The 27,892-nt window shown below is 46.3% G+C and overlaps 3 protein-coding genes and 1 non-coding gene across 4 annotated transcripts in view; 2 read left to right on the top strand and 2 right to left on the bottom strand.

Annotated features, from left to right (window-relative positions):
* The first annotated feature begins 498 nt into the window (after positions 1-498).
* zswim7 (zinc finger, SWIM-type containing 7) lies at positions 499-10,755 on the top strand. Its single transcript, XM_084473749.1, has 5 exons — positions 499-592; positions 1,292-1,313; positions 2,332-2,434; positions 7,955-8,059; positions 10,185-10,755. The coding sequence occupies exons 1-5, from the start codon at positions 517-519 to the stop codon at positions 10,296-10,298; spliced, it is 420 nt and encodes a 139-aa protein (XP_084329875.1). The 5' UTR covers positions 499-516; the 3' UTR covers positions 10,299-10,755.
* AC3HAE_024881 (transfer RNA threonine (anticodon UGU)) lies at positions 3,152-3,224 on the top strand. Its single transcript has one exon. It is a non-coding gene; the product is annotated as a tRNA-Thr (tRNA).
* Positions 10,756-12,856: 2,101 nt separating the features above from the next.
* Positions 12,857-19,843, bottom strand: adora2b (adenosine A2b receptor; the record flags this gene model as incomplete). Its single annotated transcript, XM_084473990.1, has 3 exons — positions 19,747-19,843; positions 19,117-19,589; positions 12,857-13,625 (listed from the first exon to the last, which is right to left on the bottom strand). The coding sequence occupies exons 2-3, from the start codon at positions 19,440-19,442 to the stop codon at positions 12,857-12,859; spliced, it is 1,095 nt and encodes a 364-aa protein (XP_084330116.1). The 5' UTR covers positions 19,443-19,589; positions 19,747-19,843.
* A 2,602-nt stretch (positions 19,844-22,445) lies between these two features.
* Positions 22,446-27,892, bottom strand: part of specc1 (sperm antigen with calponin homology and coiled-coil domains 1) — a gene marked incomplete at its 3' end in the record, with an annotated part of 65,783 nt that continues 60,336 nt past the window's right edge. Inside the window, exons 13-15 of the mRNA XM_084473916.1 lie at positions 26,909-27,025; positions 25,013-25,072; positions 22,446-22,535 (exon numbers count right to left, since the gene is read on the bottom strand). Coding sequence (XP_084330042.1) covers positions 22,446-22,535; positions 25,013-25,072; positions 26,909-27,025 — 267 coding nt within the window. The remainder of the gene's footprint in view (positions 22,536-25,012; positions 25,073-26,908; positions 27,026-27,892) is intronic.

Below are 27,892 nucleotides of genomic sequence, written 5' to 3' on the forward strand. Positions count from 1 at the left end.
TATTCCCCTTCTTATAGCTACATTTGTAAATTTGTTTTGATTGCCTGAATGCATTATATTATATTATATATTATATTTTCTTTAATCAATATGACATGTCGTACAAACACAGATAAAGTGTGTGATAAATATGCATGGATTTCAATATTCTTAATTTATTATTCGTTGTAGTAAACCAATCTTAGGGCAACAATGACACACGGTTGTCTTTAAAATATTACTAAACCAAAGTAAGAATCAAGGCATTGATTCTTACAATGACGAGGTTGGCAGCATTCCTAACTCCAATATTCTGCTTTTAAGCACACAAAACGTAATTCGTAATAATTGTATTAATATAATTTAATAATAATAATTTAATTTAATTATTTTTGCAACGTAAGACCAGACTTTTATTATGACAGATCGTGCCTTAGGCTTTTACTTTGGAATAAAACGTAAACAGGAAACGTCGTAATATACGATCAGCCCATTGGTCAAGATACCGCAAGTAAATCTAAAGAGTTCCTGTAAGCAATGCGCTCTCTTTTACCTGCAGTGGCTGAACAGTTATTTAAAGACATTCAGAAAACATATGAAGAAAAGTCACAAAGTAAGGACAGTGTTGTTAAGTTTCCTATATTGCTAACTAATACGTCCTATTAGTAACTTTATATTGGTAACGTAGCGCTTACCGTAGCATTTTGATGTTAGCATGTCACTCTTAGTAACCTTAACGTTACTAACCCTAAAAGCGAAGGCTGCGCACTAACCAAAACGTCCAATCTTCAGATCAAATAGCAAATCCTCTCAACGCTCAGAAAACTGCGACGTAAATGTCATGTCCATAACTTCAGTAGTTTATTTTGGTTACGAAGGAGCAGTGAAGCGTGTGAGATGTACCAGTAGGGGGCGCTGCAGGGGGAGTTTGAACCATGGCTTAGAACTGGATCATTTAACTCCAATTGAGATGATTGCCATATATTCGAGGATTCAGATGTTTTTCACACAACTTCACACCTTGACGTAGAATACAGTGCCTCAATACAAAAATCATTATGTTCTTGTAGTTATTTATTTACAGTTATTTGACATAGATATTTCCATGATTAATAACTTGGGTCTCAACAAAATTTGTGACTCAACTTCTTGTTAATATAATATAAAACATCCTATTACTACCAGAATGGTGATCTGCATGCTTTTTCAACCTAAATAAATGTGTAAAATGATCTGCAATTGTTGTCCATAACTTTTATGTGATTTATCTGAACTGTTAAACAACTTCTTCTCTCTGGTCTTTACCTTACAGTCCCTGATGACCTACTGATTGCGTAAGTATCAGTGCTTACAGTACTGGGTTTGTTCTTAGTGGCACTTGTGTAAGTATAGTCGCATGCTTTAGGGTTGTTAATACGGCTTCTGGTAATGCGTTATCCCACAAGTAATGTGTTTAGTTTGCACTTGCACTAATCTTTTTTTTTTTTTGCCTGAACGGAAGACCACTGAAGTCTGGATGGCAGATTGATTAAAAAAAGAACAACCTTGTTCATGTCCATGGATGGGCCGACATGTTCGCTGACTCGCATGATTTGATTATTTTTTTTACCAGCTCAGTGTTGACACAGTGACAATCCAAAGACACAATGCAATGGCACTGCACCACTCTATTGTCCTTTTGTCAAGACATTTCCTGCAAAATTGCCTGTGTGGTTGTGTGACTAGGGAGGCACAGTATTGCTCCATGCGTAGGTCAACATGACCACTTCCTGTCTGTGAGGCAGGATGACTCGTTTGAGGGATGGCCTCGAGTGTCGCTCCTACTCGGCATTCACACTTTTACTTCTTCCTCCTCACTAAGTCACTTTCCCTTGGAACCGATACATGGTCTGAGATGAGACTAGACTGGTTTTACTTTACAGTCTTGTTTGTAACCTAGTATAGGTTACTCTGTGACACTTTTATCTAAAGCTGCTTTAAAGTTAATTTCTTTATTATTCACTATAAGTCAGCACTAGCAGCCAAAAATCAAATTGAGGCAACTTGCTCAAGGATGCCTACAGGTAGACTGCAGACAGTAGTGGCCACAATAACCGCCATACCCCAAGACAATCCTGCCAATGTTTGGTCAACTAAACACATTTATTCATTGAATTTTACGTTGTGCCTCCCGTGTTATTTTAAATGATGTATTCAATAATAAACATTTTACAAAATGCCATTCAATTGCAATGCAAGCTAAGTATGGTGGCAGTGTGAATTATCCAGATGAATATGTTCTCTTATGCTCTCCTCCACTCTCTTTCAGGCTTAATATGTTCTATCCTCGTGCTCTCCTCCACTCTCTTTCAGGCTTCAGTTTGTCTTTGGCTCTTGTGCGGTGCAGGCTCTGGACCTGGTGGACAAGCACTCGGTCACCTGTCTGTCCTCACCCAGTGGACGCAAAGTGTACCAGGTCTGCATTGTTTTTTTTGACCCACATTGGATAATACACCGGTGTCCCCGTGTGTCTCTGTGTCTCTGCCGGAATGTAGCTCAGTACATCTACTTAAGTTCTGCACTCTGTACTTAGGTTCTTGTACGTCTATTGTCTGCTATCTTATACATCTACTCCATCTCACATGCAAATATTGTACTTTTTACTCTATGTTTGACCTCTTTAGTAACAAGTTACTTTGCAGATAACGAATAACAATACAAAATATAACCAATAAATCAATTATGTAATGGGATTATAAATGATATTATAATTTCAATAAAGCTTTATAAATTAATCAATAATGCCCAGGAGGGAATTCACAAGCTAGCCAGCAGTATTAAAGGTGATGTCTAAAATATACATATATTAATAATAATAATAGGCCATTCTGCATAATGAGTAGCCTACTTTCACTTTTGGTACTTTAATAATATTTTGATGCCAATACTTACTTTTATGCAAGCAACATTTTCAATGCAGGACTTTTACATGTTACAGAGTATTTCACAGTGTGGTATTACTACTTCTACTTCTTGAACCTCAGATCTGGGTTCAACCACTGGTTTCTGCAACTCTCAGCTTATGTGGTGTCAGGGAGAGTGGAATACTGAGATAACTCCTGCTGATGATGCACTGTTTGCTTCTTGGTATTGCAATGTGTTTAAGGTGTGTCCAAACAGGTCAGGCATCCAAGGCTCCATAGCTCAGAGGTTAGAGCACTGGTCTTGTAAACCAGGGGTCGTGAGTTCAATTCTCGCTGGGGCCTACTGCCGTCTTTTATCCAAAATAGTTAAATATTTAATGCCCAGTACCTTACTGGTATTTATTTTTTTAATCAAAATATTATCTTTAATCATCTATTGTGAAGGACATGTTACCAGTATTCAAGTCTCACTTACCCTATATCTTCAAGTAGTTGTTAGCTATTTAAATCTTTTGTGCCTCTTTCATATATAATGTACTAATGAGGTTAGTTAATTAACAAACTAATTAAGGCTAGCATTTGCTAACTCACGTGTCTGAACAGTACTACATACAATAGAGACACCCCAAGTCAGGGCATTCCAAATACGTGGGATATGTGTTGATGTTAGTATCATATCAACCATAAAAGTTTCATTTCTTATTCCATCGAGACTAGCCTGAAGTGATGTCTATGGTTATCTAAAACGAAAGTAAACTCTTATCTGACTATTTAAAACAAATACTGAAAGAAAACTTCTCTTTTTCTCAAAATGGTTTTAGTGAAGCCCAGTCAAATGATTTTCCATTTCTCACTTGTCTCAATTGAAGGTCATTAGGACTTTACAGACACTGTATCAGTCCACAGGGACCATGGTCATTGTGATTCACATTTCCTTCTTTTTATTTTCATCTCAATAAAAGGACCTGAAATACAATGACGCCCAAAATAATCAGCCTACATACGGGCCTGAGCTCTCCTTTGGGTTTGGATACAATTCAGTGATACCTTTTTTAATTGTTCCTTATATCCCTAGGCTGGAATGGTATTTGTGGTCCACCGGCATTCATTGGAAATGAATTCAATAAGTTTATTTAAAGATGGTATCTGTTTTGTCAACCCTGAGGTGCACCCACTTTTGTCCAATTCAAGATGTACGTGTTCCCATTTCCAAAAGATACAGTGTCACGTTGAATATGTTGTGGTTTAAAGTGTATTTGTTTATTTGATTGTTTAAACTGCGTTAACATTTTCATTATCTGAATCCCTAATGTCCGATGGGGCTGTGAGTCTGGCTGTTTGCCTTGTTGTGCCTGCCCATTGTTATCCACCTTCTTGGTAATAGTTCTCAGGGTTTTCTGGTTAAAAGCCCGCTTCTTCAAGCTTAGACGAATAGCCAACAACAATAACAGTAAAAAGAAGATGTGTAGTTTCGTTGCATCTATTCTTAGAAACATAGAAGCAGAAACAGGAACATGACAAATCAGTTTTCATGAGCAGCTGTTCTGAAACGTGACGTTTAGTCACAAACGTCTTTTCTGTGAAATGTGTTCTTAAAATAAGAAGTATTCAATTGCATACATGTAAAACAACTATTTATCTTCCTTCTGTCTCTGATTCCCCAATCAACTTTCTTTTACTATTCAATAGCATCTTTAGTCAATTAAGTCCTTATGAATTCCTCTTTGATGAAGAAAAATGTAACGGGTAAGTGATAATGTACAGCCAGCGAGATAAACCCAGACAGGGTGAAAGCAAGACCCCAAATATTTTGCAATAATGAGGCTGTACATTATTCTACTTTGACCCACAATATATCAACAATTAATTAGATTGATTTAGAAAAGATTGTATTGTTTCCATTAAAACAAATAGTTCTTCTACAGATTAAACTGTATCCATAGCAACGGTCTGTTATCCGTGGCAGCCATTCAGAAATGACAGATGGTAGAATGCCATAATTGACCGAGCAGAATGGAGGTTTTCAACAAGATAAGGACAGATAAATGTCATTCCACCTTGATTTCTGGCACAAGGGTTCTCATGTTAGTCGGTTGTAGTTTATTTTTTTAATCTAAAAAAGAGGTGAAGATTCCCATATTCAGACACAGAAACTAAATCATTGGTCTCTTCATCTCCGGACCATCATTAATGGCTTAAAGTCCAAACATTACGAGATGCTGTATAAGTCATGAGGGAGGTCTTACATGGGTGGTGCTGCAGTTAAAGTAAAACCTTTGAGCAAACCTCTCTTGAATATTGAATATCAGTGGAAAACAGAAAGATGTCTCTGTACAGTAGGCCTCTTAAGGCGGTCAAACGTTTTATCGTAACACTGCCTGTTTGCCTAGTTGACACAACAGGTGTCTGTTGTTTTATATGCATTGTTGCTTTGGGTGGGTGGGGCCCTGTCCAACATATTCTGTGTGGTTTATGAAGTTAGAATAGCAACTTATAAATGGGTCAACGCACGATGGTGACTGGCTTTCTGACGTTGGTAATTTTTGTGATTGAGTATCTTTATTTTTTATATAAAAGTGAATGAAATAAAAACATGTTGTACATTTTGTGCACGTAAGCCTGGGTCAAAATGTACCTTTTAGACTTGTGTCTTTTGGCCTGCCAGATCAGAAAAATGGTTTGAATAGTACAATTTGGACCCTGTATATTAGTTATCAATATGAATGTATGAATGAAGTACTAGTAGGCGCTTGAATGCCTTTGCTGCACCCATACCTTTATCTAGCGAGGAAGTGGGTGGCTGTGGGTGCACACCCTGTGCTGTACTTTGTGGTATCGTCAAGTACCGAGGAACAGAGAGAGTTGACAGAGCACCCTTCTGGGGTTGTGTGGCTCCCTCATCTTATCAATAGAAGGGACTTCCAGATGAGTCTGGGGGCGAGGCCTTACTGGAATCACTGTCTGCTCTGTCTCTGCATGGTGTGCTAGCTCCACTCCCAGCACCTGGCCCTGGGTTCCTTTGCTGATATGTAGGCTGCTGTTTTCTTTGGACCGGCGCCGGTGTTGTGTGAGGCATCACTTTCTCATGCGGTCACGTCTCTCTGGTGCAACTTCTTCAAATACATGAAGAAGATGAACGACTTTTTTACTGCTCGTCATTTTTTATAGGAAGATTAGGTTGTTGTTTTTCCCCAGTGAATTTTCCCATTTCTATTTAAATCTGGTCAGTTTTGAGCTGATTTTGACTGTAAATAAAAATAACAGTACAAATGGAGTTTATATGTGACTAACATGTTAGTATAATGGATGTTGGGTCAAAATGTGGCATGTTGGAGATATTAATCAGATGATCCTATTATTTATCCACTAATATTTACAATACAATGAGCCACATCGTCTTCTCAGACTATCCTCCTCTTCTCAAGAAGGAAATCTTGCAGAGCAACCACATCCTGTTATAACCAAGACACAAATTAAGATAAGACTTGCTATGAATAACAGAGTCTCTATTTTCCTGTTGTTGTTTTTTATTTGAAAGGAAAACGAACAAAACATTGATAGAGTGACCAGCTGAATCCGGCGTTGTGTGCTTGTTATGAGGTCAGCAGGCGGGCCGGAATGCAAGTCGAAGTTCACACTGGAGCCCTTTTGAGACGTGTTTAGGACAACCGTATTGTGAAAAACGGCCTGCTTCAGCAAATTGCATACAAGTTGGATCAAATATTTATTCATGCTTCCATCAACAACGGAGGGGCCGTAATCCGGCCCACAATGTACATGTCAATTCATGTTCCTCACGTGGTGTTCTTGGCTGTTTTATACCAGCGCCCTGAGAACCAGGGTCATGGCTACCAGGGGACCCGGCCCACGCCAGGGCTCGCTCAGAGAGGGCTGTGGTCCCTCATGCCATTCATCCATTTATTGATTTATTTGTTTTCAACTCGCAGCGTCCGGGCGGGGCCACTTGATTAATAGTTCTCACTGTGGACTCCCTCCCTGAGCCATTGGCTCTCAGCCCGGTCTCACAGGGACGCTAGCAGAGCAGCAGCCAGCTGGTGCCGTCGCATCCCAAATGGGCCGCCGCATGTGGCATGTGACTCTGCCACGCCAGATCCGCAACATAAAGGGGAGCCGAAAATGTGAGCTGGTTTACAATGCGGCCAGTGCTTTGAGGCCGGCCGGCCTCCCTGGCCGGACCTCAGTGCTGGGGCTTGTGCCTTGTTCCCACTGCTGATCTCACGATCTCAGACCGCCCCTTCTTTCTGGCACGGCAGAGAAGGCTTCGTGTGTAAACGGTGCTCTTCGTGACTTATTTAACGATGAAGCGTCACGCGTGACAAATGTTTAGATGTTTTACTTGGGAAGGTCACAGGTGAAGGTGATGTAGAGGGGCCATGGAGGGATAATGGGGCGGGGACGGGAGGCATTAGTTACATCACGGTGCGGAGACGCTCCTCTGACATGCTCCCCCATGTGTCTCACATCACCGCCTCGCCGCCCCCCCCCCCCCCCCCCCCCCGCCGTGGCAGGAGGCAGGAGGCTGTCAGCGGAGGGCTCATTAGTCCTGCTCGGCTGGACTTGTTTAAAAAATGCATCCCGCCTGTCCAAGGTCATTAATTCTCCCAGCGGAGGAAGGGGAGGCGAACCCAGCGCTGTCAGCCGGTCCGGGGACAGGTGACAGCGGTGGAGGGCGGTCAGGAGAGGGGCTGGTGTTGGGGGGCGGGTCTGGTCCTTCCTGGTCCCTTCCTGCACTGACTCGTCAGAGAGGGAGACGGTCCGGGGCGATGCACAGAGAGGGTTTGTGTTTCTGATACAAATACATAAAAGAGGAAGTTTAGATCGAGGGACTTCCTTATCTATTGGTCTTTAAGAGCGGCGCTCAGGTGCGTGATTTCATGAAGCCCTAGAAGCCGGACCAATGGATTCACGAGTTTTCAATCTGAGCGCATTCACTTTAAATGCGCTTTGCATGAATCAGCGCTTCTACAGGCCTGGCTCCCTGCGGGGCGGGGTTGATGTGGCCGGGAAAGAGAGCCACTGACCGACTGTTTGTGTTTGTTTACGCCACGCAGGTGACGGGAGGGTCGGGCCGGCTGTACACCTGCTTCACCTCCTGCCACTACTGCCACTGTCCCGCCTTCGCCTACACCGTGCTCCGCAGGAACCACGGCCTTCTGGTGAGTTACACGCGCATGCACGCACGCACACACACATACGCACGCACGCACGCACGCACGCACGCACGCACAGCTGCCCCAGTGCTCAATGCATATAATGCATTGACCCAGTGCTCAATGCATATAATGCATTGACCCAGTGCTCAATGCATTGACCCAGTGCTCAATGCATATAATGCATTGACCCAGTGCTCAATGCATATAATGCATTGACCCAGTGATCAATGCATATAATGCATTGACCCAGTGATCAATGCATATAATGCATTGACCCAGTGATCAATGCATATAATGCATTGACCCAGTGATCAATGCATATAATGCATTGACCCAGTGATCAATGCATAGAGCACACAGACGCTATAGTTAACGTCTTTAGCTAAGTTTAAAGGACGCCTGCGTCGGGTTGTGGGTTTTGTGGGAGGGTCCGCACGCTAAGGCCCCACGTTGACCCGGGTAGCGCCCTCGATGCGGCGGGGCGGGGGTCCCTGTTGTCGTCTGGCTGTCCGAGGTTGTCTCCAGCCCACGGCAAAGCTTCAAAAAATCCCCGGCCTGTGCTTCCCCCGAACCCCCACGCCTCCCGACCATGGGGCGACCAGGAAGACGGGTCCCTCCCCCGGGGGAGGGAGGACGGCTGGCAGGAAGAGCCACACATCAGCACCCCCCTGGCGCACGGAGGGGGGGGTGCTGATGTGTGGCTCCTGGCTGCGCACCAGCCATAGGCCTCTGCCAAATACTGCGGCATAACAAGAGGGGTCATAAAAGAAACCCCACTGCATTGCATTCCTGGGGTTCGTTTATGACTATGCTATGCTATGCGCTGCGAGCTAAGTTTAGCCTAGCACCCCTCCCCCAGTGAGTTAGCAAGCGGGGTGGGGCTGTGGGCCCGTCGATCCCCTGTGGATTTAAACAAATGTCGAATACAATGAGATGGTCAGAGAAGTACAGTCACACGGCTCCGGCAGGGCAGGGATTTCTCATAAATCTTCTAGAATATATCTTTATGAGTGACATCTTGCTTCGCTCCTCTGTCGTGTGTATCAAAACAACAGTGGTCTATTTGAAGCTATGTCACTCACAGGGGGCACGTTCAGGTTGAATGGAGACATCCGGAGGTTTGAATGGAGTCGAAGAGGTGATATTATGCCACCAGGTGTGAGTGGCATTAGCCATTACAGTATACAGTGGCATTAGCTCAGGAGGTAGAGCGGGTTGGCTGGTAACCGCAAGGTTGCTGGTTCGATCCCCAGCTCCTCCTAGCTGAGTGTCGTGGTGTCCCTGAGCGAGACGCCTCACCCTAATTGCTCCTGACGCGCTGGCTGTCGCCCTGCATGGTTGACTCCGCCATCGGTGTGTGAATGGGTGAATGTCAGTCAACACTGTAAATAGATAGAAATGAGGACCATTTACCATTTAAGCCGTTTGGAAATCAGACTTCTCCTGTGCTTTAGTGATGTCACAAGTGGGCGTGTCGTAAGGGGGCATGGTGGCAAGCCGCATAACACAGAACTAAATCTCCCTTTGTTACTTGAGTAAACGTGCTAATACACACACAGACACGCATAACAACGGATGGCCCCGGAACACATTGACGTGATCACAACCACGCTTCCAGGAACATATTTCACCCAGAATGGTAACTGGACTGTGTTTGCATAGCGCTCAGGGTTAGGCGTCTTGGGCGGTGACCTTTCCCGGTCGCCAGGCGACCTGCTCGGCCGCCTGAGCTACTGCCTTTCACCCTCCAACGCCATCGGTGCCTTCATTTGACTGTGACCACGACTGTCGCTTTCACTCAATCATCCCATACATTTACCAGAGCCCTGCATCTATAGGTCATCACAGCGTTCGCTCTATAGGCCACACACACACACACACACACACACACACACACACACACACACACACACACACACACACACACACACACACACACACACACACACACACAGGCGTCTTTCACATTTGCATATTAGACTGGCTGGCATCAACAGTAAAGCTCAGAATAAACATGCGATTAGGACAGATGAAGACTCCACCGTGTGTTTAATTAAGCCCTGTCTGTCCGTCTGTCTGTCTATCTGGTGACTGTCTGTCTGTCTGTCTGTCTGTCGGCCCCGCCCAGTGCAAGCACCTCCTGGGCGTCTACCTGAGCCAGGCCATGGGGCTGACCCAGCAGGAGAGCGTCTCAGACCAGCACATCTCCGCCCTTCTGGCTGGGGGGGCCGCTGCCTCCTGACCCCCCCCCCCCCCCCCGCCCACTTCATGAACCTGGATCCCAAAGCACCGGAACAATCTGGAGAACCCCCCTGCAAAGCCCACTGTCCCTACCCCCACAACCCACCCTGCTGAGTTATCGACACACACACATACACACGCGCGTACACAAACACAAACACAAACACACACACACACACACACACACACACACACACACACACACACACTTGGGTGACACCCAGGAGCGGTGCGCTAATCTGGGGTTCCTGCCCGCTGAAGGACGCCAGATGTGTTTTCTGGAACAGTTCGTCGTCGGGCTGTGGTTAAATAAACAGCTGGGACGTTTGATTTCACAGGACTCCTTCGTCAGCTGCTCCTTGTGAAAATAACATGTTTTTCTTTTGTACTTACTAACGTTCTCTGTTAATGCACAACAATGTTAATATAACCTTGTTTCTTTTTTTTATATACATGTACATTTCCTTAACAATAAAGATGGATGTGGAACAATATAAACATTGCCTTTATTAACAAAATAATTCACCTTACATACAGCTTGTATATGTTAAATAGCAGTATTGTTTTACAGTTGTGGTTTCGTTCAGAGAACGTCGCGGGGACCTCGGTGGATCTTCCTGACTGGGAATGACGAAGTGGCAACACATGGACACAAAAGGCAGGAATGTTAGTGTAGATGGGCCTGTTCCTCTCTGTCGGAATCTGGGATAGTAAGAGAGACCACACTCCCGTCCATAGCTAGAAAGACAACGTTTCTTACTAGTGGCTATAACAGACGACGCTGACATTATAGTGCACGGACACAGTATAGCCGACTCCATTGGAATGTACTGGAATGTCGACACACACCTTTGTTGTTTTTAGCCCTTGGTTATGATAACGAGGTGTTTTGCAGTGGTGCAATTGAGTAGTAAAAATCAAGAAGCTCCTGTGAGACACCAACAACGAACACGCCACAACGAGAACAAAGAAGGAAGGAATGGGTCACTCTCAAAGGTTTCACAACATAGAGATCTGCCGTCTCCTCGGAGCGACCCATTTCTTCTTGTAGTGATGCACAAGGTGAGCCCGGTTATAAAGTGAACTTGCACTATATGGCATCCCTTTATCACAATCATTGGCATGTGGGGTTCAAACTAGTGCATGACCACTTATTAATTAATTCATTTTCTTAAAATTAAAATTTCATTCTGGGAATAAAGAGCAAACCACTGAACCATTTCAAATAATTTGCGGGTACAAATGAAGGCCCGGTATGCCCCCCCCCCTCCCTCCCTCCTTCCTGAATACCCAGTGGGGGTAAAGACAGCCTTTACAATAACCCAGTTCACTTAGAGTCAGGAAGTTGGAACCACACTGGACATGTGCGGTTGTTTCAGTTGGCACACTTTTTGGGCCAATCGCACAAAGGTTTCACAAGCGCTTCCTGTTGCACAAATAGGTAACCAATGTGGTCACTGATGTGTGTGCGATAGAGAGAGATAGAAAAAGGGGAGTATTCCGTTTCAGTTCAACTCTCAATGATAACTGCACAAAGATGGCGTCAAAATTACTCCCACCACAATGTGTTGCAAGCTTGTCAGTGGACCAGATTACATGCTAGGGGAGCCACAGATGTTATTTGTAAAACGTCAATTTATGTGTGTTTGGGTTGTCAACATAGTTCCTAAGGCGTGTCAGCAACCCAGAGAGACATTCACAGCGGACACGTCAGAAGTGCTTTCGGCCTTTTTGAAACATTGTGGGGGCCGGATTGAGTAACACTACTATTACGTATTGCGGTTTTTGGAAATTCTGGTGTTAGCTAAAGTCTGACCAAAAACCTGGCACTTGGCATCTCATTAGTGGGCTAGTTCTCCTTTATGGCACAATCAGTTTTCCACTTCCTGAGGTTTGTTGTTTAAAAGTATTTTTTCTTGACTTTATTGAACCCACAGGATCAGAGGTGTTCAAATCCTTCCCAGCTTCTCATATACCCTGTTCCTTCATCATCGCTCTCTGCCGTCGGTAGTCTTGAATGATAACTTCGACACCATACCAACAGCTGTTAGCAGCCTGTAGCCAGCAGTCGCGGTACTAGTCGTCTTTTATGACCGCTGTTTCTCTGATTTCTCAGTTTAATCTTGATATTCTCAAGAATAGGACACTTCAATAAATAAATAACTAAATATGAGCACGTAAAAACACAACGCAAGACATCTCCACCGGCTCGTCCGCGTTGGAGCAGTGTGTTGTATCTTCAGTGGGGAACGTGGGGTTCAGCAGGAAGAGTAGCAGTTAAGAACGTCGCTGCTTTTTCACAGCCCTGCAAATCCAGTTAGCTTTAACATGAAAACAAAGACATTAAAATCCTTCACAAAACAAAATCTACACATTTTGCTCGCAGCTTCCGCCGCCGACTTGAAAGCCACCGCGTAAATTCGTGTCCACATTTCAAGGCATATCCAAAAAAATTCACTCAACCTTCGCATAGCACACACTGTCTTGTTCTGTAAACATTTCCAACAACCTCACAGAAAGTAGAAACTCAAAAAAAACAACGATTGAACCACAGTAGAATCAACACGCGATGGAGTCGTCCCGTTGGCCCCCCTCCGCGCCCGGGGCCGGGGCGCTCTGCACCGGGTCCCTGTGCCGGTGGTTACCGTTGGAGCTGCGATAGACCTCCTCCCGCCGACACAGGATGTGACGAGACAGGATCTTGCGGAAGGTGTTCCGGAAGTCCTGGATGCGGTAGGCGTAGATGACGGGGTTGACGGCCGAGTTGGCGTGCGACAGGACGATGGCCACGTACATCAACATGGGCGGGCGGTGCAGATCGGGGAAGAACAGTTTCAGGCAGTTGAGGACGTGCACGGGCAGCCAGCACACGGCGAACAGGCCCATGATGATGGAGAGCGACTTGGCGGCGCGGATCTCCCGCTGCAGCAGCGTGCGGTGGTGCTGGTGGCTGTCGCCGTTGCCCACGCACTTGAGCTCGATCTTGCGCATCTGCTTGCGGGCCACGGTGAAGATCTTCAGGTAGATGCCCAGCATGATGAGCAGCGGCAGCAGCACGCACACAAAGAAGTTAAAGTAGACCATGTAGTGCATGTCGACCACGCTCTCAAAGAGGCACTCCAGCTCACAGCTGCTCAGCAAGCCGCCGCCGCCGCCGGAGGAGGAGGAGGAGGAGCCTGCCCCGGACTGGTTGCCGGGGGGCGAGGGGGTGCAGGAGTCCTTCTTCATGTTCCATTCCAGGAAGGGGATGAGGCCGATGATGAAGGACAGGATCCATAAGATGGCGATGATGACCCTGGCGCGCTTCCCGGTCATCAACTCATTGTACCTGCAGAGGGACATCTTGTTAGCATCTCGTTTGTGTAAACCTTCAGCGAGAGGTCAATCGCTTTATCCTGCCTGTCCTGCTTTATTTAACATTCTGGAGTCATTTAAGAAAAAACATGCAATATTGCTTTCCATTGAGTTAGATGCCATTTTAAACGACAGACACACATACTTGGATGTGAAAGATGTTGGCTGACTTCAAAATGATCAAGTGCATGAAGCTGCTGATGCAGACTCCTCCAGCATCGTGGCGGCTTCGTAGCGTGAACTAATTAACCAATTTCTCCTACAGGGGATTAATAAAGTTGTATCGTATCGTATCGAACGTATATCATCAAACCGGTGGTGCATAACATAGGCCTATGGCTATCCCATAAAAATGTTTGTGACCCATTCGTCCACTTAGAACTCCTGGAGCCGTTCAGCCTCCAGCGCTCAAACCCTACGCTGAGCGGCCCGGGGCCGCAACAAAGGAGCCAATCAATGAAGGTGTAGGGAATCCCCCAGGGCCCGAGGGGCCTGAGGGCTGATGGCCACATCGGACGATAGTCTCTGTGCATGAGGGAGCCGCCTCTTCACTGATGATTTATCAATACCCTCAGAGACAGAAAACCCTCAGGGCCTGTCCGGCGTTTGACTCAGTCCGTCATCTGCATCATCTGGACATCCCCCTGCAGTCTGTCCTGCCTTCAAGGGACGGTGGAGCTACTGAATCATCCGCAGACAGGACTCACGCTAGCGTGTAGCCAAGCCCCTTCCAGTTCACACCCCCAGACAGGCTGCTTTTTTTGTTAGGAGGAAGTGTTGAGCTGCTTGACGAAGTTGTTAGAGTTCCATCCATGGTTTGTTTAACAGTCGCTGTCACAACACAATTACTACACAGAATTTGCCAGTTAAATGACGAGTAGGAAAGTCTGTTCTTAATCATAAACGTCTGATCTCTGGTGGTGCCGGTCCTGGTTTGATGCAAATATTACAACATGACGGCTGCAATGGTCAATTATTCATTAGTGGCTTTGAGACAACAGGTATTGTAAATATTATATGGGTAGCAGTTTGGCACGCCATGACGTGAGGATAAAAATGGCTCTGGAGCATACACGCATCTCTGCTGATCGGACCCAAGGTCAGGGCTTAAGTGGGTGGAAGGCTACAGGGTGACCATTTTGTGAAGGGTGCATTAAATAAAACCCATACATCTTATATTAGTATTCAGTTTTTCATTCTCACTCTCTGTCTCTGTACACATGTTTATTTCTCTCCTTAATTCTGTCCTTTGTATTCCTTCAACTTTCTATCTCTATCTTGTTTTGTTTGTCTCATCTTGTCTCTCTCTCTCTCTCTCTCTCTCTCTCTCTCTCTCTCTCTCTCTCTCTCTCTCTCTCTCTCTCTCTCTCTCTCTCTCTCTCTCTCTCTCTCTCTCTCTCTCTCTTCTCTCTCTCTCTCTCTCTCTCTCTCTCTCTCTCTCTCTCTCTCTCTCTCTCTCTCTCTCTCTCTCTCTCATTCCGGCGGTGCCACGGCCAGGGCCCTCTCTCTCTGGGGTGCCTGCCCCAGCCCGGCTTTGGGGATTAGTTCTGGCATGACGGCAGCACGCTGGCATCTCCAGCTTTGTTGTGCTGTCTTCACTCGCTCCATTCTCCACGCATCACCCCACCCCACCCCACCCCCACGGCCCACCCCCACCCCGTACCCCCACCATCGCCGCTGCTGCTGCTGTATGCCCCCGGGGCAACAGACCTCCGCCGACAGCAGCCAAGCATCCGCTCAGAGGGACCCACCATTTTAGGTAGCTTTAATGTTCACAAGCACAAACACACACATGCACACACGACTGCCAAGACATGCACAAACGCACGCACACTAACACACACACTAACACCCCCCACACACACACACACACACACACACATACAAGCACTAACACACCCACACACATACACAAGCACTAACACACCCACACACATAGACACACACACACAAACACAAACACACTACAGAGGAAGTTTGTGTGCTCTTCTATTCATGCATCCTTTTGTGGGTATGCAAAATACATCGTTGTGGCATTTTGCATGCGTTTTGAACTGCAAACGTCTGTTCTATCAAAGACTGCAGTCAGATAAAATGCCTGGATTGAGAAACTGAGCGCCTAAAGTGAAAGGGACAATTTTGAAGATTGAAAAAAAATAAGGCAAAATGTGTATAATCTCAACATGATGGGTTCAGAGATGGCATCCACAGCCCAAAACATTTATATTTTTATAGATATGTACATCACCAGCATACACAATTTCTACTAACTACTACTACTACAACTATTATTTTTCAGTCTCATTGAAAGTACCGTTTTTTGTCTTCACAACAGATTTCTCATTGTGGTATGCCACAGTAGTACATACATTTTGTCATCATACCATCTACATCCAAACACAAATCTATAAGAAAAGATTAAGACTAAGTTGTGCATAATGTAGGTGAAGTTTATCTGAACATTATGGATTGGCTGTACTCATGCTGCACTTTTTAGAATGAACTCTCAACTGAAACAAAGGCTGGGCTCTTTACAAATCCAAACCAATGAAACCTGGACAGAACTGCTCAGTCCCTCCAAGTCTGAGCAGCGAATACCCGTGTACTGAATACACCCAAGGTGAAACACAGGCTCAAGATAATTTCCACAAAATGACACCTATGGGCTGATCTAAAGAAGCTGGTGGCAGAATGTGAGCGAGCAAGGTTCAACAAGCTTTGCAAATGAACTAACTCTCTCACATCCCCTATAGCACATACCTGTCAACGGTACATGCTATGGATCAATTATTCAGCTATGTAGGTTGAGTTCAGCCAAAAAACAGTTACACCTGGGGCTATTTTGTCTTTGTTTTGTTTTTTGAAAAGGTTTGCAGTTTGAGTCCCAATGCCCTTCACCCCGAACCGACCGCTGAGCATCCTTGACCTATCTGCCTCTCCTCTCTCAGAAAACCTGCCTCTCTTTATTCCAATCCCACTCAAACTCTCAAACGGAAGCTGTGCGCGACATGGCACATCACTGTAGTGACATCACACATACGCTTCTGGAATGAATCATAGCTCTGCTAGGGGGCTCCCACCACACCTTCAGTCCCGACCACCTGTGGCTGCCCCTGGGCAACTATTAGAACCAGCTTGTGGTTGTATGCCGAACGTCATTGACTCATTCTGAAAGTGACACCCACCACAGAAGTCTAAGCGCAGAGGCGTTGGGGCACCACTGTAAGTGGAACTGTTGGGGCGGAAACTGGGTTGGTGACCACCGACAGCGTAGTGGTGGATAGCGATGTAGCTGCAAGGGGAAACCCGTTGCAAATGCGTTCATCTCGAGTGTGAGAGTCAACAGAAGCCGATGTGTTTCTGGGAAATGGGCAACAAGCCGTGATGCTGCTGTCAAATTCTGTGGAAGCGGGGAAGTGGGGGAGGTTAACGTCCCCCTCCTCGCCGTGGTGCAAACGATGCTATCTTCTACTTAAACATTCTGTGAAAAATATACAATCTGACCCAGAACGATAGCCTGCATACATTAACATTGCATCGCATGTTTATTGCACTCTATGGGATGGAGTGTGTGTTTGCATGAATAACACTCATGTTCGTACGCGCACATGCACGCACACGCACACGCACGCACACACACACACACACACACACACGCGGTATGTTAGCCATGGGTTTGTAATACGAGCTGGTCACACACATTGTTCTCATTAACACACATGGACATGTGATGCTGTAGGGTAAGAGTCTGGGTTCTGGGTAAACACTGAGATGTCACGTTGCTAAAGAGAACAGACTCAGATGTTGGCAGTAAAAAGTTTGCTTGTGAGAAGGTACACTCTGCTCTTGAGGTTCGGGTCTCAACTTGTTTATGTAAAGAAAAGATAGAGCCCGATGTAGGAGACAGCTACCACACCAGTGGAGTCAGAGGTTGATTGAATGGCGCCAGTACAACCATCAGTTTCAGTTCATTGCCATGCATTGCCTGCACTGGCTGCATGTATCAACTTTTCAAGAAGTAATTAGTCATAATACCACTAATAATAAAGATATGCAAAAAAATAACTTGGTAAGCCTACATGTGATATATGATAAACCTTCATTTCCATGGGGAAATTCATGCTCTACATTTGGACCCATCTGGTGCTGGGACCAGGGAACCAACCCCAGGTGTAGTGCCTTGCTTATGGGTAGGGCAGGAGGGTTAACTCGCATGTTTTTGAGGTGTTGGAGGAAACCGGAGTGAATACGGGAAGAACATACAAACTCCACACCCCGGGATTGATCGCAGGAACCTTCTTTGTGTGTGCTGCCCACAGTGGTGTCCTAGACGCCAGAAGATTAAAAAGATGAGAGAGATAATAAGAGTCTTATTTGCCCAGCTGATGTGGCCCCCTGATGTGTCTATTGGCTTGTTTGAAAATCAGAAACTACAGTGTGCGAACAAGCTCTGGTTCATCACCACAGGGAATCTTTTTGGCCCTGGTGATCGATGAGGTGACAGACTGTGGTTAGGTATTAATCTAGTGACTTCCACTGTCTGCTGCGGAGGAGACTGGTGACAGAGCTATCCGTCCCGTTGTTTAATGCCCTCGGTGACGAATGAAAACCTCGCCTGCCTCGTTCTCCTGAGTTATCGCCACAGGCAATACAGCCGTGTTGATTCATTGAGGAACGCGTTTAAAATCGCGTTTGCGTACAAAGAATCGTATGCCTTTTATTTCACGACAGTATAACTATAAAGATGATATATATTATAGGCCTACAGACCTATATTTAAATTAATAGATTCAGCCAGCAATACATCATCATAACGATTATGACGTGAGGAATGTCTTATCTGATTAGATTTAAAGAGCAGATAATGCCATTAAACAGTGATTAACCTTCGCGGCAATCATTCACGACACTTGAGACTGCTCTGACCCCACACACACACACACACACACACACACACACACACACACACACACACACACACACACACACACACACACACACACCACACACACACACACACACACACACACACACACACACACACAGGGACGGCCGTTTACACACAGTAGCTCTGAGATAGGATCTACCATTGTTATCATAGTTTAACCACCCGAAAAAAATGTAAGCTAAATCATATTTGCACAAGCAAATGCGATGCAAGAATATTCCAAAAAGTCCGCCAGTAAATGAAAGCATCATTGAGCCCAGGGCTGATCATGGTCTTTCCCAGGCTGAAATTCTATTTCTTTTATCCAACGGAACAAATGTGTTTACAAACGGGCAGTTGTGGAGCCCAAGGCGAGGTTTAGTTGGACTACAGGCGCGTTATAGGCGCTCCCGAGTGTAGCCTGATGGTGTCCTTCATTCAACCAGTGTTTTAACAGCTATTAGTATAACAAATCGGATTAAAGTGAGAACCATGCACATACAAGCATATCATGGAGAGGGAAAAAATAAATACTCACCGAAGAGAAATTTTGACGGCCAAATATCTATCAATGGCAATCGCAAGCAGGCTGAAAATCGAGCTTTGGGTCAAAACTAACACAAAACACGCGAGGAAAAGACATCCGTAAAAGTCCAATTTGATGCCGATGCTGATGGTTATGGCGAAGGGGATGGCGAGGCTGCCCACCAGGATGTCTGCTACAGCCAGGGACACCAGAAAGTAGTTCGTGGCGTTTTTCAAAGTGGTGTTGATCGCGACAGCCCAGCACACCAATATGTTGCCTGCTACAGACAATATAGCGATTATTATTTCAATGACAATGTAGTGGTACGGTGTACTCATCTCAGCAAGTGTGTAACAGGTCTAAGGGGCTGGCTTGGCAAAGGGAGAAAGAGAAGCATGAGCACGGAGGTCCTAGATCCAGAGAGGAGAAGTCTGAAGAGTGTAATCCAGATATATTCCACCAGCATGGGTTTCGAAACCAGCCATCTGCAGACAAACACACGATCAAGTAAGTCATAAATCACACCTATTTCATAAGATATAATTCACTAAGATATAATGATTTTGCCGCGATCCTCATAAGCTTGACTTATGTTGAAATGCAAAATAGTCACAAAATAATATAAATCATATTGTTGCTGACCTTAATTGACTTGGACAATTATCCACATCCACATAACTCATTGGTCTCTTCTCGTCAGCTGCTCGTCGGGTCGCGTCCGTTGCGCATGGAGTCTGTGGCTGAACTTCCCCCAACACGAGTTTTCAAGTGAAGAAAACAAATCAATTACGCGGAGTGGCCACGCCCCCAGCCCAACCATCTCCTCGTGTACGAGGTGAGAGAAGAGGAATCATGGCCGCTGTCTCTCCAAATGCGTAATTACGCACGGTAGATGAGGTCAAAGGCTTTTTTTTTTTTTTTAAACGACTAGGTTTGAATCAGAAGGGACTCGGTTCCATTTGGATGCCATCATTTTAAGATACTTCTCGCCGCAAGCTATAGAATTTCCTGTTCACATGAGACTTGTTGGTACAACTCCGCGTTAAGTTAAAGAAATCTCTCTCTCTCTATGAAGATATATAGATATATCAGAGCTGCTCTCACGGTTTCACCGTGTGACCCACGCTTTTGCCTGTTTACACACGCACACACGCCACACATCCAATTTCTCACGGCAAAAAAAAAAAAAAGCTGAGACGCGTTCGTTCCTTTCCAAACTCCCCGACGGTAGAGTGAGACAGCGGGAGAAACTACCTCGAGACCCCCCCTCAACAATCACACCCGCGGACCCTGCTATAAGGTATGCATTACAAGATTCTACAGAATCTCACTCCGGCCAAAACCCAAAAGTTGGCAGCCCTGATATATATAGTAGAATAAAAATAATCCATAAAGGTTAACAATAAAAAAGTGTTGAATTCCTTGTCAAGTGGCAAACATGGTCTTTAATTTTCCACCCCTTGTTCCAACACATAAAAGTTTTACTGCTCTGGCAGTTTTAACGGGCGCGGGGGAAAGCGAGTGAGACCCGTAGGCCTGCTGTAAGAAAACAGCAGGGAGTCCACGGTGTTAACCCTACACGACGAATAGTTAGGAGATGGCAGGGGTCTTGAAACAAAATACACAAATAAGGGTTGTAATCATCGTCTACGCAAAAAACTATAGGCTACATTCACACACTATTAAAACCACACGGAGAAAACAGATTGATAGAAAAAGAGTGTTTATTGGTCACTATATTCATCCTTCAAACCTGTGGAAATATAAAACTGCAAACATGTCGGCTTTTGTGTCCTTTTCGGGGCAACATTCTCTTATTTGAATAAATAAATAACACTTTTAATTGTTCTTGATATTTTCACACATTAATGATCTACAAACGTAGTCTTAATCAGATCACATCACTGATGAATAAGGTGCCTAAGCTTTAACATCTTAAAATCCTTTCCCAGGTCTTAAAATACAACGTTTTTATTGAATCATAGGTACTTCCTGAAATCAACTGCAGAGTGACAGAGGAGCGAGGTTAGTGAAACATTAATGCGTAAAACCAAACCGCACGGCAGAGCGAAACACAACTAACCAGTCCATCCTCACTTCAAACGGCAGTAGGCTTAGTGCAATGCCCGTCAACAGCAATCCATTGTCCTAAAATATAATTTATATTAATCTAATCTATGAGCTCTTGTCGGCTGTTGTTAGGAATGTTTGCTGTTAAGTCGACAATAGTGTATACTAAATATATATATATATATGTGTGTATTTCCGGGATAAATTTAGAACACTCAAAAAGCTAAGACTAGAACAAGCATAACCAAATCCTGGTGAAAACATCACTTTTCAAAAGGCCCCGACCTGGAGGCGCTACAGCAGTTCACGAGAATAATCGCCCATTTCTGACTTGCATCGACAGGTCCCCTCGGCACTGAACCAGCCGAGGTTTGTGTGAGCTCACACCACGATCCCCACAGACGCTGCCTGCCCTGCCGTTGCCATGGAGATCCAACAGGGCATGCCAAGCATAAACGATGGTCGTCATGCATAGGAAATCGAATAAAACCTGGGGATTTCTGGAGCCACAATGGCGGCTACGAAAAAAACGAAACTTTAAGAGGGAGGGTTATCATTAAGGTAACGCTAGCGCATTACCGAGTTACCGTAACAGTTTCCAAAAAATGAGGAACGCAAAGCATACAAAACGACTCGCTCATGGAAAACATAAAAATCAAAAAAGAGGAAGTTACACTAGCAGCAAACTACGGTCGTCCAAAGTGGACTGTCTCGTAAACAGGAGGGACTGAAATGTAACGCTGGGGCCCCCGGGCTGCTCAGCCGGAGCGGTGCTGCTCACTGCGTACTAATGCTGCTGCTTTGGACCGCGCTCGGGCCCCTGGCCTCAAACGTCCCCCTGGCAGGGCTCCCCGCTCCGGCCGGCCAGCCACCAGCAGCCAAGCTCCAAACAAAACCGGAAACAAACCCAACGAATCAAACCAAAGAAATCCGGCGAGGCGCTACGGGGCTGTGTGCTGCTGGGTGGAGGCTGGCGGGGGGGGGGGAGGGGCGGCCCCGTCCGTGTTGGGTACCCCCCCCCCCCCCCCCAGCGGAGAAGCCCACTGTTCCAGGCCACCTCGCAAAAAGCAGAAGGAGGAGGAACGGGTCCTTGGCCGTGTGTGGTGGATGAGATGTGGTCGGACAGGAAGGGGGGGGCGGGGGCGGGAGGGTGTCGGGGGTCGACCGAAGGACGTGGTCGGGGGTCGGTCGGGGGTCGAGGGGGGTCAAAGGAGCGGTGGGAAAGTGCGGCGGTGCCTCCGTCGGAGCGTCCCGGGGTGGGGGGGGGGGGGTCAGGTCTCAAAGTACTTGTAGATCTGCGACACGTACTGCATGACGCTCTGCCAGTCGGGTCGGTCCGTGTGCATCAGCTCCTCCATGTTCTGTACATCAGAGAGAGAGAGAGGGAGAGAGACAGAGGCAGAGAGAGAGAGGGAGAGAGGGGGAGAGAGACAGAGGCAGAGAGAGAGAGAGAGAGAGAGAGGGAGAGAGAGGGAGAGAGAGAGAGAGAGAGAGGGAGAGAGACAGAGACAGAGAGAGAGAGAGAGAGAGACGGAGACAGAGAGAGAGAGAGGGAGAGAGAGAGAGAGTGAGGGAGAGGGAGAGAGTGAGACCGAGAGAGAGAGCGAGGGAGAGAGACACAGACAGCGTATGGGTGCTCTGCCAGTGGGGCTGGGTGATGGTGCTGATTAAAGGTGACAGATCACTGAGCTCGGCGAGGGGCGGGCGAGGGCGAGGGCCGAGAGCGTGCCGGCGCGTGTGTCTGCTCTGGCGCGTGTGCGTCACGCCGCACACTGCCGCCTGTGGGTCGCCGTTACACAACCGCTCGCATGACGGAGAGAGCACCCGACTCCGCCGTGGTCGCCGTGACGACCCTGCTGTCTCATGCCCGCCTCGCCCCCGCACACCACCCCCCCCGCCGTGCTCATCAGACTCACAAACTCCCCCAAGAACTGGGGAACTAATCCCGGGAGAAAGGACCTGGTGGAGTACAGGTCACGCATCCGACAGCAGCCGTTCATTCAGAGACGTCTTTAAAGAACGGAGCGGGTGAGACTCAGGGTGTACTGGAACACCAAGTCGGCACAAGTCGATCATTTGCTATTGACTTTGGTCTCACACATTCCAAACGTGCCAAAGGACGACCCTGTATGGAGTCCTGCCTGGGTCATGAGGAGGTGGGAGGAGGTGGGAGGAGAGGGGAGGAGAGGGGAGCTGTTGCTGTGGATTGGTGTGACTTTAGAGTTACCCTCCCACAGAATAACCTCTCCTAACACAGAAGGGAGGACATGTATCACCCACGCACACACACACACACACACACACACACACACACACACACACACACACACACACACACACACACACACACACACACACACACACACACACACACACACACACACAGAGACACAAACACACACACACACACACACACAGACATATACAGACACACACACAGACACACACACAGACACACACACACAGCGATGATAAAGAGGCAATGGCGGGTGCAGTCACCTTAGATTAACTTTGACAGGATAACAAACCGGCACTGAGGCCACTGCTGAATCTAACAAGCACACACTCACAATGACAAACATTACCGAACAGATATACATCCAGAAGGGTAGCTGCAGTCTGCCGCACTAATGTCCTGTTGTACTGTCGAGGCAGATTGACCCATGCTTTTGAATGGGACACGTGCACACGGATTAGTTCTACAAATCTAATCCTTTGTTTGTGTAGAGTCTTAAGATTTGTGCAGTGTACATATATATATATATATATATATATATATATACTATATTAGGGGTGTAACGATACACTTAAGTCACGGTTCAGTACGTACCTCGGTTTTTAAGTCACGGTTTGGTATGTTTTTCGGTACAGCAGTTTTTATTATTTTATTAAACAATTTGATTTTGATTTGATTTGTTAAATTGTATCAAACAAATGCCTTACACAAATGAAAAGACATCAAATACAATTGAGGATAAAAACATAACAAAGTCCAGGACTTATTTCCATTGTGGTCCTCAACACAAAACATCAGGACAAGACAAGACACTCACAGAGTGTGTGATAATCAATAAAAACTTTTTTCGGTACGTACCGAAATGAAACGTGCATCGAACCGTTAGACCCATACCGAAATATTTCGGTTAGAATATGCGTATTGTTACACCCCTAATATATATATATATATATATATATATAGTGTTTGCATGTGTGTCTCACTCCCTCCCCCCATACACACACTGCACAAGCCTCAAGCCTTAAGAGGCATGCATGCAAAAACATGCACGCACACACAAACATGCAGCACGAGCACACAAACACACACACACACACACACACACACACACACACACACACACACACACACACACACACACACACACACCCACCCACACACTGAAGCACACAACACTAAGAAGATGAGCAGCTGTGTTTTAACATAATATTTCATTACCCCCAAAAGAAGTTCATACAAGAGTGAAATAAGGTTCCGGCTTTGCTCCATGTCCTCACTCTAACCCGAAGACAGCCCTGACCCACATGCCTCAGCCCTACCTGCTCCTGAAGGACGTGCATATGAACCCGCTCTGAGGCACCTCATCAGCTCAATGAATAAAGAGTCAGAGGAAGACTTGAAACTTGGCTGCAGCGTGCTGTTGTGACTCATGCAGACGCATCAAAGCGTGTAGCCATGTATAATAAATAAATACCAAAAGTCTGCGCTGTCGACCAGAAGAATCGTATCATTAAAGACGGCGACAGGCTGCACTGTCACACGTGATGTTCGTTAAGGAAGGCCGGTCGTTTGTCTTTATGCGCGTGTGTGTGGTCTGCTCACCAGGGACGTTTTAATCCCGATGCTCTCGGCTGCTTGGAAGGCCAGGGTCAGGTTGCGGCTCTATAGAAAAACAAACATGGAGATGTTTGGGTGCTCAGCACAGAGCTGGGTTCTCCTAGAAGACACGGACTCACCCAGGCTCTCCCTGCTCACTGCAATCAACAACGCCATCATTATTATCATTTTACAGCTACTGTGCTCTCATTCATTCCCCAGGCGTTCGAAAGGCCTTCTCTTAATTAAGTTCTTATAATTATTATTCTTATGTTAGTTATATTATGTTCTATCACTTTCAACCTATCAAGCATTGTTGGGGAAGGAGAAAAAGTACACTTTCTGTGAGCAGTAGGGAATCACAATGATTAAATAAACATGAAATATAATAAGTACCCCAAAGGAAAACACACACACAAACACACACACACACGATCAATAAGACAGTAATGGTACTACTGGCGACTGTGTGTGTCTGTGTGCGTGTGTATGCATGTGTGTGAGTGTGTGTGTGTATGAGTGTGTGTGTGTGTGAGTGTCGTAAAGAGGAAGGGGGGTGTGATGGGGGGGGCGTCACTCAGCAGGAGTCATTACAGCCAACGCTCCACTGTTGAATTATTTACATCCATGGACTCTCGATTTACCATGTGTGTGTGTTTGGTGAGGAGAGACGTGTGTTGGAAACATACTGGCTTCCAACATGTTTCCGCTATTACAGAAAGTTTGTGCGTGTGTGTGTGTGTGTGTGTGTGTGTGTGTGTGTTTATGTGTGTAGCAAGGCAACCAAGGACACTGCATGTTTTCTGCCAATGGTGATGTTGGTCTCATCACCAATGTTGGCGCCAGATGCTGACTCTTAGATGCTAACTCTATGCTAACTCTTAGATGCTAACTGATCACCCGCGCGCTACAAGCCAACTCTTGTGTCCTAACGGTTACCTTAGCGTTAGCACCACAGGGCTAGCATCTAGTCTGCTACAATGGGCTGTTCTGACTCTACTGCATACTCCAGGGAATATGGAAAACATTTTGGAAGCAATCTGGCAAATACTGGCATAGCTTTTAAACAAAGAGGTTTCACAGAGAGTGACTCATATTAGACATGGAACATTCCTTAGAATAACTTGACTAATTGGCTAATTCAAAACAGAGCCTTTTTTTCCAGCTCTTTTCAATAATAATTACAAAGGCCCCTGGCACCCCACTAATGAATCCTAGGGTATCAGGGGTTCAGGAAGCACAGCAGAGCGGCTGGAATAACTTCACGTCCCTGACCAAGAGAGCAGCCTTCTGAGCCTTTGGTTCTATGGAGCCGAAGACGAAAGACGAAAGATGGACGGCATCTGGATATTAAAACGTTCTGTCTGTCTGAGGCTTGTTTGGCCGAATGTTGTCCTTGTCGTCCTGGCGACTGACCAGGCCTCATAGGACCTGTTCCGGAAGTTACAAATAAATTAAAAATAATCTCTCTCTTTAACCTGACATCCACTTGGGAGTACTGCTATGGACCCAGCTAGGGCAGTATGATGTGGGGGTAGCAGTAGTCGCTGTGATAGCAGCTAAATAGCATCTAGATAGCATCAAAGTGTCTATTGTGAAGAACAGACACAGAGCAGAGCCACCGGCCCCCAAGAATGTGTATATCTGTATCTGTGTGTGTATGTGTGTGTGTGCATATGTGTGTGTGTGTGTGTGTGTGTGTGTGTGTGTGCATGTGCATGTGCATGTGCAAGTGCGTGCGTGTGTATGTGTATATGTGTGTGTGCGTGTGTGTGTGTATGTATGTGTGTATGTGTATGCATGTGTGTGTGCGTGCGTGCGTACACATGTGTGTGTGCGTGTGCATGTCCGTGCGCGCACGCGCGTGTGTGTGTGTGTGTGTGTGTGCGTGCAGGCCGTCACCTTATCTTGACTGATGAGCTCTGTGTAGGGGATGTGGGCGGGCAGGTATGTGTGCAGCAGGGCGCAGAACGCCAGGCCGTCGTTCCAGCTGCTGCTGAAGTTGGTCACGTCGATATTCTGACAGACAAGGGGACAAGAAACGGACAAATGGAGGAAAGCCGATCCATACAGCACAGCAGATGAGCTAACAATGTGCTGTACTTGTACACTTGTAAGTACTAAGCGGCTAATGGCTAATAAATGAACCCGTTAACGGTTGTATCAGCGACTCTCGGCCGAAACACAAATGATCACATACATCTGAACGTTCCTCACAATCCGCTAGCTGCCCGCCCCATAAGCAGGCCGTCAAAAAAACGCGTCTCTGTAGGCAGCCTGTGCTCCGAGATCATACACAAAAACAAATGGTACTACCGACCACTCAAAACCAAAATAAATAGTATAATAAATAAATCACCGACAAGGGGGTGGGTGTTGTGGGGTTTTGCGCTGCGTTCAGGATCGTTTCTACTGGATGCAGCTGGCTCTGTTTGTTTGGGATCTCGCTTCAAATACCAACAGAAGTGACGTCACGCAACATCGCTGATACGACCTTTGAGCCACTAGGCCGGGTGTTCCATATGAGATGATCCGTCACTAGTAGGACCGGGTTGGGGTCTGGGTCAGCGCGTCTACACGCCTTGCCGGGTGGTGGTGATGCTGGTGGTGGTGCTGGTGTTGGTTGGAGGAGTTTCCCCCGAGCATCTCCTCAGATCCCCCCCTCAGAACGCCCGACACACAAGCTTTCCTCTTCTCCCGGGAGAGGAACGTGCACAGCCGCACATCCACTGTGTACGTGCGTCGGCGTGTGTGACGTCGTGTTTGTGTGTGGCTTGGGTCGTGTGTGTGTGTGTGTGTGTGTGTGTGTGTGTGTGTGTGTGTGACGGCCCCCGATGCTGGCTGGTCTTAGCAGCTGATAGACGCACCACACTGCGGGAGATTCCT

The sequence above is a fragment of the Micromesistius poutassou genome (assembly GCF_964030765.1).
Source record: "Micromesistius poutassou genome assembly, chromosome: 10".
NCBI classification, from domain to species: domain Eukaryota; kingdom Metazoa; phylum Chordata; class Actinopteri; order Gadiformes; family Gadidae; genus Micromesistius; species Micromesistius poutassou.

Coding starts and splice junctions, on each gene's coding strand:
- zswim7 (XM_084473749.1), top strand. CDS start 517: ATGCGCTCTCTTTTACCTGCAGTGGCTGAACAGTTATTTAAAGACATT. Junction 593..1,291: donor ATATGAAGAAAAGTCACAAA/GTAAGGACAGTG, acceptor TTTACCTTACAG/TCCCTGATGACCTACTGATT. Junction 8,060..10,184: donor GCAGGAACCACGGCCTTCTG/GTGAGTTACACG, acceptor GGCCCCGCCCAG/TGCAAGCACCTCCTGGGCGT.